General features: G+C 43.4%; 1 protein-coding gene across 2 annotated transcripts in view; it reads right to left on the bottom strand.

Annotated features, from left to right (window-relative positions):
* Positions 1–15083: 15083 nt before the first annotated feature.
* RCOR3 (REST corepressor 3) overlaps positions 15084–16896 on the bottom strand; it is a 91192-nt gene continuing 89379 nt past the window's right edge. For both annotated transcript variants that reach the window (XM_068279689.1, XM_068279690.1), the window contains exon 12: positions 15084–15472. In XM_068279689.1, the coding sequence (XP_068135790.1) occupies positions 15128–15472 (345 nt within the window). In that variant the 3' untranslated portion in view covers positions 15084–15127. The remainder of the gene's footprint in view (positions 15473–16896) is intronic.

Here is a 16896-nt window from a genome sequence, read left to right as displayed (position 1 = left end):
GTGGAGTTATTTTAAGGATTGAAGAGTTAACTTAAAGACAGAAGAGTTAACGTTAGGTTTGCCTGAGGTAAAATGTTTCCTGAATACGACATGCCTTATCACCATGGTAACAACTCTAGAAGAGTTATTAAAGACAGGAGATAAGCTTAGTGAATTGAGGCCAATGTGTTTATTTTGTATCTACAGTTCTGCTTCAAAGAGAAACTCCAACCAAGAATTGAACTTTATCCCAATTGGTAGCTGATACCCCCTTTTACATGAGAAATATAATGCTTTTCACAAACAGACCATTAGGGGGCGCTGTGTGACTGATTTTGTGCTGAAACCCCTCCCACAAGAAGCTCTGAGTACCGCGGTACTTTTGGCAGTTTGTTACAATGTAACAAGGCTCACAGACAGGAATTAGCTGTTTACAGCTGTCTCTAACAGCCAAAACAGCTAGCAGCAGCTACATAACCTGCCCACAGTAAAAATGTCACCATGTTATAAATGTCAGAATGTAAATCGGGGAGAGGAAAGATTTTACAATGAGCAAACACTGACTAAATCATTTATACATAATTATTGTAAAAATGAAGCACTTTTTTTATTACATTATTTTCACTGGAGTTCCTCTGCTTAGCCATCCTGCTGTTCCTCTGCCTTTAATATTTTTATCCATAGTCCCTGAACAAGCATGCAGCAGATCAGGCGTTTCTGACATTATTGTCAGATTTGACAAGATTAGCTGCATGCTTGTTTCTGGTGTGATTAAGACACGACTGCAGCCAAATAGACCAGCAGGGCTGCCAGGCAACCGGTATTGTTTAAAAGGAAATAAATATGGCGGCCTCCATATCCCTCTCATTACAGTTGTCTTTGAAGTTCAGAATTGACATCCAATAAATGCCTAAATTAACTATCTTGCATATATGTACTTAAAGAAATCTGGACACCAAGACAATAATTATCGAAACAGCGCTTAAAAGACAATATTTAAAATCTGGCTGGAAAAAAAAAAAGCACTAATGCGTTTATTTAGTTACAGAACTTGTACGATGAGTCTTTACAGTAGTCAGTTTTTCACTTTTCATAATTCCATAAAACATGCACAAAAGAAAATAAAAAAAGCTTTAAAATTACAATTATTTACAGCATATTAAGTACATTTTTCAAAAGGGAAAGAAAGCCCATAACAAACAAAGGTTTCAGTAACAAACTGCCGTTTAAAACGCTTAAAAACGACAACACAAATTTCACAAAGTCCAGAGCGCTCTGCTGGGCGGTCCTGTAACGGAAAGTCGGGCACATAGCTTATGCAAACTGTCAAATGAGGCATAGTCAATGGACTGACATTCCACCGGCAAGGAGGTAAAGCTACATTATATGCACTATGGGGGGTTGTCACCTGATTGCATCGGGTGATAGTTTGCCCAATACTGAAAGGACCTCTGTCTCGAAAATCTTAAAATGTAAAATAGAAGTAAACATATACAATTAAGAAGTACGTTTCTTTAAGAGTAAAATAAGCCATAAATTACTTTTCGCCTATGCTGCTGTCACTTACAGTAGGTAGTACAGTACAAAATAAAGGGATTTCTTTATTTTCAAAATGCACTTAGTGAATGGCAGTTGCTGCGTCCAGCTGCCAAAAAAAGTGTACGGTGAGCATGGAGGCTGGCCAGCATCTTTGTATAAATCTTTTTCAGGAAGTGTCTTTATAAAGAATAAAGGCCATGCCGAGAATCCCCTATGGAGAGATGGACTAGCCCAAAACTTGTCAGTAATGTCAGATTTCTACTACTTACTGTAAGTGACAGCAACATAGGAGAGAAAAAATGTATGGCTCATTTTACTCAGGAAGAAATGTACTTGTTATTTGTATGCGTTTTACATGGTAAGATTATCGCGACAGTTCCTCTTGAAGTACAAACACACTGGTGGGGCCTCTGCTGAACACATCCTGAGCTATGGGGGGGGGGGGGGCGCACGAAGAGGAGGAGCCCTGCTGCAAGATACAGCTGGTAACAATAGCAATCTACCAAGGCAAACCATCTTCTACTACTGTCCAGGTACCTTCCATCTGGTTGCTGAACAGGCGGCTGGTGGCACAAACGATCATTTCCACCAGCAGTACAAAAGTCTACAGATTATATGCAGTTTAAAGCAGACCCAAACTCAGAACTTCCACTCTGTTATAAAAGATAAGCAACAGCATAATAACCTTTAAAGAAAAATATATTTGTTACAGCAGATACAAATCCTGCAATAAATCTGTAGTGTGTCTATTTCCTGCTTTCATGGAGGCAGACATGGGGTTAACATCCTGTGTTTACAAATTAGCTGCTCTGCTGAGGCTGCAAAATTCCTATGCTGACACAGCTGAGAGATAAAATTAGACTTGTGATTAGTCACAGATGAGGGGGAATTAAGACAGGCTAAACTCTCTAAATACACACAGGGTGCATTTCTCTCTGTTTCCTTCTGTCCTGTGCAAGAGTTCAGGTCCACTTTAAAATAAAAGCCGTTTCTTACCCTGAACGCCTTTTTTTTTTACCGTTAACGTCTTATCCAGCCATATGAAAACGCTTGCTCAATTCCACGTGATCACACCTTATCTCCTCCCATTTTCATGAGAAGTGTCTTATTTTCGGGGAAACACTGTAGTAGCCGATATCCCCTTTCCCACGACAGATCTTTACCTTTTCTCGAATAGATTCATCAGGGAGGGTCTGTGTGGCTGATATTGTGGTGTAACTCCTCCCACATTGTGATGCCATGACCATGGTCCTGACAGTTTCCTGTCTGTGAACCTTGCTGCATTGTGGGAAATAACTGTTGCTTCAAACTGCCAAGCAAGCAGCATCCATCTCCCTCTGTGCATAGAACGCTCAGTAACGAACATTCCGTACAGATCACCTGGAAGAACTACCAAGATGTCGCCACCGGTGATACATTTCTAGAATGTAAATTAGGTAGAGGAAATATTTCACAACGGGCAAACACTGACTAAATACTGTATATACTCACGTATAAGCCTAATTTTTCAGCACAAAAAAATGTGCTGAAAAGTTACCCCCTCGGCTTATATGCGGGTCAGTGGAGCAGAGCGGATGGTGGAGCAGGTTTTGTTACTGGCAGAGGAGCTTAAAGAGAATCTGTACTCTAAAATTCTTACTATAAAAAGCATACCATTCTATTCATTATGTTCTCCTGGGCCCCTCTGTGCTGTTTCTGCCACTCCCTGCTGCAATCCTGGCTTGTAATTGCCAGTTTTATCCAGTGTTTACAAACAAAAGACATAGCAAGTCATACCTGAGAGTAGCTCAGTGTGTGAGTCATACAGAGTGTGCAGGGGGCCTGGAGAGGGTGTGTATAGCTTCTATCCAATCACAAGCAGCATAGCACATTCCAGCCTGACTGCCTCAGCCCGACAGAGGAGAGAAGATTAGATCATATAACAGAGATAATACAGCCACTGTGCAATTAGGAAAGGCTGCAGTTAGACAGAGCACATTAGAACAGGTATAGGAACTTATAGGATAGAAGAAATAAGGATGAAAATGTTGTTACAGAGTCTCTTCAAAAGGACCACTATCGCGAAAAAAAGGGAATTTAAAATCTGACAGAACCGACAGGTTTTGGGACAATCCATCTCCTCATAGGGTATTTCAAGGGTTTGCTTTGTTTTCAACAGCATTTCCTGAATAGCTGTTTAACTGACAAAATTGCAATATACCAGCCGGCCTCCCTAATCACTTGCACACTATTATGTCAGTTAGATTTTGCAACTGTTGTTCAGGAAATGCTGTTGAAAACAAAGAAAGCCCTGAGAATCCCCTTTAAAAAGATGGACTGGCCCAAAACCTGTCATCTGTCACATTTTAACTGCCTACTTTTTTTTCGCAATAGTGGCCCTTTAAGGATTGTGCACTAGTGATCATGCTCTTGCCAGCTGGCTCCCTGCTGTGTCCATGTCCCCCATCCTCTGCAACATGGTGTGCAGAGTGCACTGCTCAAGACTACCTGTCCTGTGTCCCCTGGCTTGTGGAGCAGAGCGTGCAAGCAGCATATCAGCAGTGCAATGATCAGGGATTCTTCCTGTGTGGCAATCGCTGTGTCATATCCATGACACCATCTAGTGGCGTCTTTAGACACAGCTGTATCATCCTTGGGGCACATCTGGGGCATGGGGCAGCACATTTTGATTGAGAACTCCTTAAGGGCCCTTTTCCACCAGCGCGTTTGCGCTGGCTGAATCGCAAAAACGCAAACCGCTAGCGATTTTACAATCGCTACGGTTTGCTTTTTAACATAGGAATCGCGGTAGGTCATTTCCACTACCGCGATTCGTTTTTGTCAGGAACGCGAACGCGCGGCGGAGCGATATTTGCCGCGATTTTGCTATGCAGTGCATAGCATAGCAAAATCGCGGCCGCAAAACGTCGGGGAATCGCCGGTTTTGCGATTCAGCAATCGCTAGCGTTCAGCGTGAACGCTAGCGACTGCAGGTGGAAAAGGGCCCTTAAGGTCGATAAATTAAGCTGAAGTGAGACATGATCACATGACTGCATCCTGACACTCAGAGACTGAAGCTAAGTTCACACAATAGAGAACTGTCACCTATCAGGGATCGAGGAAACCATCCCTCAGGCAACAATTCGCAGAACGATGCTGTATGGCATTATGTCCCCTAGCGCTGTAAAGTAAGAAACAAACATGTACAGAGGCGGGACATATAAGTGTTCATTTACTAAGGTTGGGGAACAGCAAAAAAAAAAGTAATGTAGCCCACCTGGACTAGATTCTTAAAGCAAACCTGAAATGAACATAAACTCATGAGATGATTAATTGTATGTGTTTTGCATAAATACAACATAGAACTGAGTCTCATAGTTTTATTTTCAGTTTAAAAGCTTCATTTAAAACGTAGATTCTCAACATGTGGTACGCGTACCCCAGGGGGTACTTCTGATGGTTCCAGGGGGTACTCGGGCTTGATATACTTAACCAAGAATAACAGAGTTTTAGAAAATGATAAATCTTATTTAAACTTCACCAAATTAGTATTTTAGCCAATTAAAAGCAATAGTAAATGCTAGGAAATTGTTTAGAACCAGTTATCATGTACTAGGATTGTCAAGGGGTACTTGTGATAATGTTTACTATTCTAGGGGGTACTTGGTGAGTACAGAGTTTTAAAAGGGGTACATACCAATAAAATGTTAAGAAATACTGATTTAAAAGACTGAATTCTAGCAGTAGTGCCAAATCTGCCTTGCTGAGCTTAAAAACACACAAGTATTGACCCTTTGTAGTAAAATTAAGGCAAAATAGCCACAATTGCAATTTTACAAAAAATTGCTATCAATTTTACAATGATCAAAAGTCAAAGAGAGCTTTTTTTTAAAAAAAAAAGTAAAAACCACTGCAAAAAGCTCTGCCCGCTGTGTCTCTCTTGAATTCAGTCTGGTTTCCTGAAAAGTAAAAAGAATCCAACAAGCTCATTTGCATAAATAACTGTTTTTTTAACACTTGCTGTGCTGGAAAACAGAAAATGATTTACATTTCTTAATAGAGCTAATACTATCTGTACCTATGTTTATCTCATCATGTCACTTCAGGTATGGGTACTTATCCGTTAGCTGGGCGCATCCGGCAGGTGGCGCTAATTACTATTCCCCCTCCAGGCCGCCATGGATAGTAGAGAAAGATGTAACTCTGGTGGAGTTTTGTCGCCACCTGCCGGATGCGCCCGGCTAACGGATAAGTACCCAGGTATGCTTTAAAAGGTATTTGCTATTAGGCAGCAAGCAGTTTGAAATATGGCCTGGACCACCTTGCCAGTTCAACAAATCAATCAATCGGACTACAGTACTTGATCTAGACATCTGCTCCATTTTCACACCAGTTCTCCTTGCAATGGTTTTGATATATCTGCTCTAAGTTAACCCCCTCCAAACCAATTTTCAGATCACCCCCACCCAGCACCTACTTTTACAACACCATGTGGGGGGACCGGAGGACGTGGGTGATCAGAGATTTCCGCTGCAGTGGGTGGCAGTTGCGTCTCTAACTCCTCCCACAACCCATCTGCCCTGCCTTGCATGCATCCCAGCGTAATTACTCAGTGCAGCGTGGTGCCAAAGGAAATCGAAACAGAGTAGCCTCAAGCTGTGCCAGACTAGTTCCGGTGGTGGCACAGTCAGCCCAGGTGATATTTATATTTAGAGGAGCATCCGCTCAACGTGGGGCCAGCGGTAAAGTGTCAGACTTAGTCTGACACTTTAATCATAAGGGGCTGGCGCCCGCTGGACTAAACATGGTGAGGGCGCCATTGGCTGCAGCCATTAAGCTCCTTGTCGGACAGAACGGGAGTCGAAAAATGTGAATGTTGGACCAAGTCCAACATTGGATTGGAATGGGTTACAGGAAACATCCAAGCTGCTGTTAAAAAAAAAAAAAAAAAAAAAAATCTACTTACCCAGGGATTCCTCCAGCCACCCTGTCCCCTCGCCGCAGCTCTGCTCCCCGATGGTGGTCCGGGGTCCCCTCCAGTGCAAAATGCACACTGCGCCTGTGCAAGCGGCTTTCAGAGTCGCACAGACATAATTTCGGACTGTACTGCACAGGCGTTATACAGCCCGGATGACGTCAGTGCGACAGTGCACTGGAGGGGACCGGGAGCCACCGGAGCTGTGGTGAGGGCACAGGACGCCTGCCAGGGGCTGGGGGAAGCCCAAGGTAAGTAGATTTTTTTTTATTTTAAATTTCCCTGGACCTTCCCTTTAAAGTGAACCTCCAGACTAAAAATCTACTCATCAGAACTGAAAAGGCTTGGTGTTTCTTTAACAGTTTCACAGCATCAGAACTTTGTGTTTCTTCCTCAACCCTCATTTTTAGCTGCACAGAAGCTAAGCTCCGCCCCATCAAAGAAATATGCCCAGGCATTTTTCCCCTGATGCCCTGAAGCATGATGGGATTCCTGATTATGTTGTTCTCGTTGCCTAGCGCGCAGCTGGGAGGGGTGCTCAGGACACAGGACAGTTGGAACTAAGTCTCATGCTCCATGTCACCTCCTTTCAACCAAAAAAAGGTGGCTGCCCCCATGAAATCACAAACATTTGCCTGTTTTTTTAAAACAGGGTGGGTAAGAGATTATATTACCCATCTATTTTAATTGACTAATTAATTAGGCTGAAGTTCCTCTTTAAGCAGGAACGCAGATGACATACCTCCCCATGGACCCATGCAATTCACTTTTTTCTCCTGAGTTTTCTCCTAGGTGATAGTTTCACAACTCATACATAAAATGGCCACCAGAAAGCAAGAAAATGCTACTTTTCCTTTAATGGTACTTTTCCCATTACAGAGTGCTAAAAAATAATTTAACATTAAAGAAGAAAAATTATCTCCAATGAGTAAACTTGTGAGAAAAAGTAAATTGCATATAGGCCTCTGTGACATACACTGGGAGAGGACTTTGGTTGGAATGATTGTTCGTGAAGTCTGCACAGGTGTTGCCCTCCACTCGCCAACCAGCTTGGAAGAATAGAACGTTGAATATTGCTGGATGATTGCTACGTTACTAACCATAGCACAAGGCTGCCTGCCCCTTCTCTCCAGAGCTCAGTATATGCAGCTAGGCCCAGCCCTGGGGGTCAGCCGGGCACACCGACACCTGAAATGATCACAGACAAATGTTTTGGGCAACAATCGACAGTGTGAGTTTTACATGGGGTCCCCAGCAATTTATTGATATGGATTCCCAAAACCTACCAAGAACACCTGCAGTGTAAGAGAGGTGTAATCAGAGTAAGGAAACTTGTAAGGATTACCAATATTCAATGCACATTTAAAGGGTGTTCATTACCAGCACAACAGCAATAAAAAGCTAATAAGATGGATGAAGGAGGGTCCTTACTGGGCCCCCCTGGTCACAACCTCTGCATCCCCTATTGCTATGCCACTGCAAGGCTTTCCGAATAAAGCACGTGCCTAAGGTGCAGGTGTTGTCAAACAAAGCACCTACCACTGAAAATGGCTTACTATCACCCATCACTGAAATATTGCTTCTGGGTAGAGTGACCCTTTAAAGGGAACCTAAACTGAGAAGTATGTGGATTTTTTTCCTTTTAAAAAATAATACCAGTTGCCTGACTCCCCTGCTGATCCTGTGTCTCTAATACTTTTAGCCACAGCCCCTGAACAAGCATGCAGATCAGGTGCTCTGACTGAAGTCAGACTGGGTTAGCTGCATGCTTGTTTCAGGTGTGTGATTCAGCCACTGCTGAAGAGATCATCAGGAGTGCCAAGCAACTGGTATTGTTTAAAAGGAAACATCCATATCCCTCTCCATTAAGGTTCCCTTTAAAGTGAACGTAAAAAAAAAATGATACTTACCTATGGAGAGGGAAGGCTCTGGGTCCTATAGAGCTTTCCTGTTCCTCTCCTGGTCCCCTCGATCCAGCTCTGTCACCCCCTTTAGCAGTATTCGAACGATCAGTTGAATTCTGCTCTCTGCCGCTTCGGGAGGCTTTGAAAGTGTTCGGGAGCCCGAGTGTTCCCGAAGACGGTCAGGTCCGTACTGCGCACCCGCGAGCACGCTCTCTTGTGCGCTCACACATGCGCAGTATGGAGCCGCCTGTGTTTGGGAGCACTCGGGCTTCCAAAGCCTCCCGCAGTGGCAGACTGAAAGAAGGTGTTATCGCTGGAATGCGGGGACTGGGACAGGAGCGGGAAGGAACTATAGAACCCAGAGCCTTTCCTCTCCTTAGGCAAGTATCTTTTTTTTTTATTATTATTATTTCAATGTACATTGACTTTAATATGAAAACAGAAAAGGCAAGTCCACTGAAAATGTAATTCCTAAAGAATAAATAATTTAAATTTTATTTATGGTTTTAAAAAGTATCCCTATCAGAAAGGAAAACAAAGGTCATCAATTCTACACATACTTTTGTGTAAACCAGAAATATCATTGACAATTATTTCTTTTTTTCGGGTTTATACTGGACGGTCACGTACAGAAGACATAAAAAACACTTCGTAATTACAGCAAAGACAAACACGGCAAATAAATAAACGACGACAAGGCTAACATGATTATTTCTGCTACACAGGTCGGAGGTATGTCCGACAAAGGAAATGTCATGGGTACAACAACAAAAACACAGGTTACTGCAACTTCACCATGAACCGCAAAAGTGAGGCCAACAGGAGAGGTTTTGAAGGGTTAAGAGCCGCTAGCCATGCTTCCAGGCTTGTTCAGTAAGGCAGTGAAAGCGCAGCAGGGGCAGCCTTATTTAGCGTACATGGTACGGTGCAGGGCAAGTCATGTGACTTATGCAAGTCATGTGATGCGAGCATTACTTCCCCGAAGAGAGAATTGCTGGCTGCTCCACAGTTTTGAGACAGCCTCCAGTAGGAAGCTTAAAATTGCACCTAGCAGCAGCTAAAATTTACAAAAAGTTTTTGTAGTTTCATAGTGTTGATTATATTTTGAATATAGTCTGAACCTTGAGCCTGCAGGTATTCTTCCCAAGCCACTGGACTTTAGTTGTTGCAACTCTCTTGGAGAGAGGGATATGGAAGCTACCATTTTTATTTCTTAAAAAATACCAGTTACCTGGCAGCCCTACTGGTCTATTTGGCTGCAGTTGTGTCGGAATCACACCAGAAACAAGCATGCAGCTAATCTTGTCAGATCTGGCAATAATGTCAGAAACACCTGATCTGCTGCATGCTTGTTCAGGGGCTATGGCTAAACTGGTATTGCCTAAAAGGAAATAAATATGGCAGCCTCTATATCACTTTCCCTTCAGTTGTCCTTTAAAGGAAATCTGAAGTAAAAATAAACATGATATAATGAATTGTGTGTGTGTGTGTAGTACAACTCTCATATTGTTTCCAGTACAGGAAGAGATAAGAAACTTCAGTTGTTATCTATGCAAAACAGCTTCTCTGAACCAAGCTTGTCGGCTACAGCGCTGTTTTCTGAAGCACTTATCTCAACCTGTCTCTCACTGTTTCTTGTTTCTTAAGGTTTTACTGCAGCGTTAATGACTCTTTGAACTTTCCTGCTCTGTTTCATAGTTTAAAATGCAGAGTATAGTTTGTAAACTGCAAGTAATAGAGAATGATGCAATGTTATAAAAAAAAGCTACACAACTGAAAATAAAAGACTTGTCTTTGCTACTAATATTCTATGAATTATCCACACTACACATAAAATTCATTATATCATACGGTTTTTTTTCCAGCTGCAGTGTAACTTAAAGCAAAGTGCACACATAAAATAATTGTCAACTGTCGGGGATTGGAAAACCATCGGGGGACGACGACAGTGATCAGCACACGATAAAAACTTCTTTCATCAGTTCAAAATACCATTACGATCGGTGCTTGGGCGTCGTTAAGGATCCGTTCGGAACTGATGTTTAACAACCCCCGTGGCACATAAACCGTTCTTGACTATGACTGAAATTGACCAGAGAAGAGTATCTGCATTGCACAAACCAAGACCCAATCAGAATTCAGTTCACTGAACTCAAGTCAGTGAAAAATTTGTTTTCGATTGGCTAACGCCGCTTACTGCGTTTTTTTCAACTGCCTTCAACAAACATGCCCAGTAGCATATGTAAAGAAACGAGATATCATATGTAAAATATCAGACAGGTATATACAGAAGTTAATCTGAACAGCTGCAGGACATCAACACCATGGAATACTGAGGATACAAAATGACGGGGACATGAACAAGAATAGATAATTACACCTTTTTTTATGTAGAAATGAACATTTTACGTAGAACAAATATTTACTAACAACATGAACTGAAGTTGAGTTGTTGGCAATAGAGGGGAGAAGTTTTGGGCTGAATTTACACTGATAAGAGGAATCTAGCACTACGGCAGACAGGGGGCGGAACAACAGCCCATGAGACCCCTGCAAAATTGTCACGGGAACCCCGGAATCCAAACGCACGACCCTTGCCCCAACACGCCTGCAGAATAGCGCAGGAACCAGAATAATACTTATCTACTCCAGTGCTGCCGGTCTCTTCTGTGCATCGCAGAAGCACACTCTCTGTTGCCATTTGCCGACTCCTGATCACGTGATCAGGTCATATGATCGGGTGCCAGAAAAAAGTGTGCGCCTCTGATGCATGGTTGGAGACCCACAGTGCTGGAACAGGTAAACACTGCTCCACTACCTGCGCTACTCTGCATGTGGGTAAGGAAAGGGAGGAGGAGTGGGCCCCCGGGTCCCTCACTGGCTGCTATTGTTACGCCCCTGGCGGCAGCTAAGCTTGGATAGCATAGTGGCAGGACCCTAGCATGATAGGTAGCGCTGATATCAGAACTGTGAGGTATCTTTACACATTCAGTTAGCGCCAGAAATGTAAAAAAAAATAATTAAAAAACTCACAGCTGCCAATCAGATGTCACCTCTCATGCAAACATGATGGGTTCACTGGCTGATAAAACTTCTCAATTCTACAAATTTCTTCCCATTGTGAAAGAACTAGTTGTACCACGGATCTCTTGTTGGAGAGTTCTACAAAAGTGAATGCAGACAAATATGGCAGCGTTGTCTTTAAAAAAGCCAATCATATTAGAAAACACATTTTAAGGCGTGGCTTAAAGCATAACCGTACTTACACACAATTGTACAGCTGTTTGTCCCCAAAGAAAACCAAATTGGACCTCCTACAGAAGGATTTTCTCTATCTGGCCACTGCAGCCTAGTTCTCATCATTCTATGCTGGAAGTTTAAACAATAGTGATGTCATTTCCAGTCTAGCCAAAGACACTAGAAGGTGTAGTTAAGAGGCGGGGAGAATTAGACAGACTGTTCTAGTGAAAAATAACAGATAAAACCGTAGCATTATGACAGCCGTGGATTGACTGGAGAGGTGGATCTGCCACCCAGACCACCCTAATGCTGAATACACACGTTGAGATTTCCCGTTCGATTCCCGGGATCGAACGGATCGAATCGATTATTTCCAACATGCTCGATTCGGATTTCGATCGTTTCTGCCGTCGATTTGGCATACTTAACATGCAAATCGACGGCAGAAACGATCGAAATCCGAATCGAGCATGTTGGAAATAATCGATTCGATCCGTTCGATCCCGGAAATCGAACAGGAAATCTCAACGTGTGTATTCAGCATGAGTTCATTACCCTGAGATGGTTGGTTTTCTAATGGCACATCGGGAACAGCACCATTTATACAACAATAAACTGTAATCGTTAACCTGCTGGAAGTGGTTTGCATCTTGGCTTCCATCCCAGGTACATTAAGTGCGTAAAGAACAACAGCAAGTTCTACCGCTGAGCGCCTTCACTTGGCTGCTACCGGTATGAAGTGAATGACCATTACTGCGTCACACCTCCCATAACCTCAGATAAAAAAAGGGTCCAATAACGTAACCAGCCTAAAAGAGCTCAACTACAAACCTTTGGAGCCAGAGCTTTCTGTCATGCTGCCGCTACCCTGTGGTATGCCTTGCCAAACTTAAGACAGCTCCAACCCTGGACACTTTTAAATAAAAACTTCTCTCCTATAGGCATCACTATGTACCAATCAGAGAAAAGCTTATGCCCTTTGGTTCCTCAGGGAGAGAAGCATTAGATTTCATTGTTGTATTAGGGAGGCAGGATGTATAAAAAGTGCTTCATCAGTCTTTCTGCCATTCTTTCTTGCTAAAAATTGTCTTTTCAAATTATATTTGCAGCCCGTCACGAGAAGATGCTCAGATTGAGCTTACTCGCAAGCCTTGAGGCATATGCCCAAAAGTTAGGCAAAGCTTTAGCAATTTTACTGTTACTTGCGCTGAGAAGGTAAAATGCGTTGCCCAATTGGCGTGACCAGTTACCTAGGTAACACACATCATGCTACTTTCATATAGTGCTACTCTAAAAATGCTCACACTACTTAGGTAAAGCCAGGGGCTCATCCCTGCTTTGTGCAGTGTTTTTAGTCATGTTTTGCGGCACGACTGGTGATAGTTTGCAAGCAATTTGCATTCTGCTCTTTTACTGTGTTTGGAATTAAGTTTTAGCTACATGTCGGGTCTATGTGTGCCGGCTTCCAGATTGTCCCCCTGCCCTCTTGCACAAAAAGTTTCTGTGCAAGGAGACAGAGCTACGCACTTAAAGCGGGTGCACATGGAAACTGAGACCCGTCAGGTAGATAAAACTTTATTCCAACCGTAATCGCGGCTCACAAAAATTGCTGCAAAACACTTTTGAATAGCAATTCCAACCCATTGGAGAGGAAAGGCTCTGGATCCTAAAGTAAATTAAAAGATATACATACCTGGGGCTTCCTACAGCCCTGTTTAAAAGCTCATCGGTCCTTCGCCGACCTCCTCTGCCTCCTAGATTCTTCACAAATTGGTAATTCGGCCAGTCAGCATAGTCCGCTATCACACGCTGCCTGATCGCTCGGGTAACGGGAACGCGCCGGACTGAGCCACGCATGCGCATTACCCCCCCAACTAGCCAATTTATTGGGCAAAATTATGAGGAACCCAAGAGGTAGAGGAGGAGGGCGAGGGGCCGATGAGCCTGAACAGGGCTGGAGGAAGCCCCATGTATATTTTTTAAATTTCCTTTACATCTCTGAGAGGGATATGGAGGCTGCCATATCTATTTCCTTTTAAGCAATACCAGTTACCGGACTATCCCGCTGATCCTCTGCCTCTAATACTTTTAGCCATAGAACCTGAACAAGCATGCAGCAGATCAGGTAACATAGTAACATAGTTTGGTTGAAAAAGAGACATCCATCCTTTAAGTTTAACCAAAGGTGTTTCTGACATTTTTGTCGAATCTGACAAGATTAGCTGCATGCTTGTTCCTGGTGCAATTTAGACACTACTGCAACCAAATAGACCAACAGGACAGCCAGGCAATTGGTATTGCTTAAAAGGAAATAAAAATGGCAGCCTCCATATACCACTTACTACAGTTGTCCTCTAATGAAAACAGTGAAGTTTCAAATTAAACTTGCTGTAGACAACACCGCCATTTTTTCATTCACTTTTGTAGAAAAGCTCTTTCACCTTACTGAGGCATTTTCTCACCTGCAGGGAGACGGCTACTGTGTGGCCACATTTCATCTTATGTAATCACTAGTAGATGGTGATGTCACTTGCCTACTTCCCTTTAACTCCTGGAGGTGTGAGGCTAGACTGGGGAATGGATTCTGAATCCGGGTGGAATAGCATTGTAGATGCCAAGTAAATTCAGTCAGGGATCTGCTTTTGGTGCTGCAAAGGAGGAAGCTCCTCTAAGTTGCCTTAAACGGAATTTTATACAGTCCATTCTTAGTCATAATGAGCAATCTTATTGCAAGTGCTTCTGGGAGAGACAGGGTGTACTCTTCATGAGACTCCTCCTCTTCCTGTCCGAGACACAGCCAGGACTTGAGTTGTGAATGCTCAGCCTACGCATTCACTTATCTCACAAACTCCAGCTCCAGAACAACAGCTATCCTTTGTGGTAAACAAAATATCTTCCAGAATTGAAAACAGGAGTCGTTGGACTGGTAGGTTGTATTCCTCGTAGGGATTTCAAGGCTCGATTCCTAGTGGTGACTGGAGGGCAACTTCAAAATGACCGCCTCTACGTGTCGATGACGGGTTCTCTTTAATGCTGGATTGGCCACATCACGGTTGCCTGTGCTTCCTGGGCGTGGCTCACTGTAACACTGGTCAACATGATCGGATATGCTTCATAATCTATACATTGCACATCACTTAACCACTCACAATTAGAAGTTCATTTGAGAGTTATTGCATATGGTCAGCCAATAAGTGCGAAAATACATAACGACAGCAACAAATAAAGTTAGAAAAAAAAGAAAAACCGCAAACTTTGGTGTACAGGAGGTTTACACCTGACTCCATGGATATAAAAAAGGCTACATTACATTCTTCATCAATTTAGTGTATGGTACAAAAAGAAATCAAGCTCATGATCTTCATTAGAAGTAGCAGGAGAGTTTCTCAGACTTCAGGGAAAGAACTCCAAAGTTGATCCTTCTGTTACAACCCCCCCCCCCCCCCCCCAAAAAAAAAATAGCTTATTGTTAAGTTTTACAGTCCCAGGTTCAGAGTTGAGCTTCATGAAATCAATGCATTGGCTGTGGTTCGGTCTGAATCCCGATGAGAGAAGGAGGCTGTTGACCAGAGCTTGTAGTCACGAGTGGCCTTGGGTTCAGGCGAGGGGGCAAGGAGCTAGCTGGCCGGATTAGAGGCGGAGGAGGCTGGTTGAGGGTGGGCCTTGGCTGGACGAAGCGGGCCTGCTGCTGGAGAGGCGGAGGCTGCCGGTGCAGGGCTGGGGCCGCCGGCAGCGTTGGCCGAAGGAGAGGCGGCGGCTGGTTCAAGGCTGATGCTGAAGGTGCCGCCGGTGTTGGGGCAGAGGACTGTTCTGGAGGTGACTGGCTGGCTGGAGGTACTGTCTGGCTGTTCGGTGCCTACAACAAACGCAAACACAGGGTTTTTTCATATTAAAGCTGCTTAATGAGATAGGCATTGTATTCACCATAAAATCCTTTCCTGGAGCACATAAGAGGGCTCAGAGCAGGCCACTTGGGTAGAGCCTTTTATTGCAGACTAAAAAATTTTGGGTCCAATTTATCAAGACATGGACAAAGCAAACTACAGCAAGGCGGGAGCACCTACTCAGAATGCCAAAACAGAGGGTTTGTAAGAGTCATCAGGTGAAACCTGATTGGTCATGCCAGGCAAACACTCCACTTTTGGCTGGTCTTGATAAATGCCCCCCCCCCACACACACACACACACACACACACACACACTTTGGCAAAGTTTTCCTCCTTTCTATAAAATTCGACCCACTTATTCACTGTATGATGAACAAAATCTGTTTCATAACTCCCAGAAGACTGATGTTTGACTCACGGCCCGTTTCCACTGGAGCCATGAGTCATATCGCGCGGGGAAACTCTGCCATAGAGAACAATGGCATTTCCATCTGAATCTTTGCGAATCCCATAGCCGTGCATGACACGGCTCATGGGATTCATCAGCGTAACCGCAGACCCGGACGTTCCGCTGCACGTCTCGCAGACACGTGCGGCTGCAGTGGAAACTGGCCCTTAAGGTGGCCAGCACAATAAAATTTCTAGCGAAAAATCATTCGAGCAATCGGATAATTCTGATTGGAAGAAAAATCGTTCAGTTCACTACACCAGGGCTTTTCAACCCTGTCCTCAAGTACCACCAACATGTACTGTTGGTGGTACTTGAGGACAGGGTTGAAAAGCCCTGCACTACGCCATCAACAAACCAATCTTTGCTGCCTATATATCACAACCGACAAGTCAATCCAAATTTTGGTTTGACCAAAATCTAAATCAAACGACTATTTTTATAACCGTTCATAATCGATTAAGCCCATCAATGGAGATTATTTACAACCAATCCGATCAGAATTTCTGATCGCTCAAACGATTTTTCACTAGAAATTGGACCGTTAGTGGCCACCTTTAAAGTGGATCTGAGATCAAATGTGATCTCCTCACATTTATTAGTTGATTTTTTCCCCTTACATTTTTTTTCTCTCCCTCTAATGTAATTGACCTCTCATCTATCTACCGCCACGTCTCTCTTGGTTCCAAGATTGCAAGTACTCCTGGGAGCACCTTTACTAGAATCGCAAATGCACAAAAAAAAACACACTGAAAAGAATTCATATGTCTTGCGTTTTTTTTTTAGGTTGCATTGTGTTTTTTTTTTAGGTTGCGGGTGTGTTTTGTGTTTTTCTGTTGCATTTTTAAAGGAATACTTAAGGGGGAAAAAAAAAATGACATTTACTCACCCGGGGCATCCCTCAGCCCCCTGAAGCTGGATGGTGCCCTCGCAGCCCCGCTCCGAT

This window comes from Hyperolius riggenbachi, chromosome 4, assembly GCF_040937935.1.
Source record: "Hyperolius riggenbachi isolate aHypRig1 chromosome 4, aHypRig1.pri, whole genome shotgun sequence".
Lineage (NCBI taxonomy): Eukaryota > Metazoa > Chordata > Amphibia > Anura > Hyperoliidae > Hyperolius > Hyperolius riggenbachi.
The sequence above is the reverse complement of the archived record's forward strand: the minus strand, read 5'-3'. Positions and strand labels throughout refer to the sequence as shown.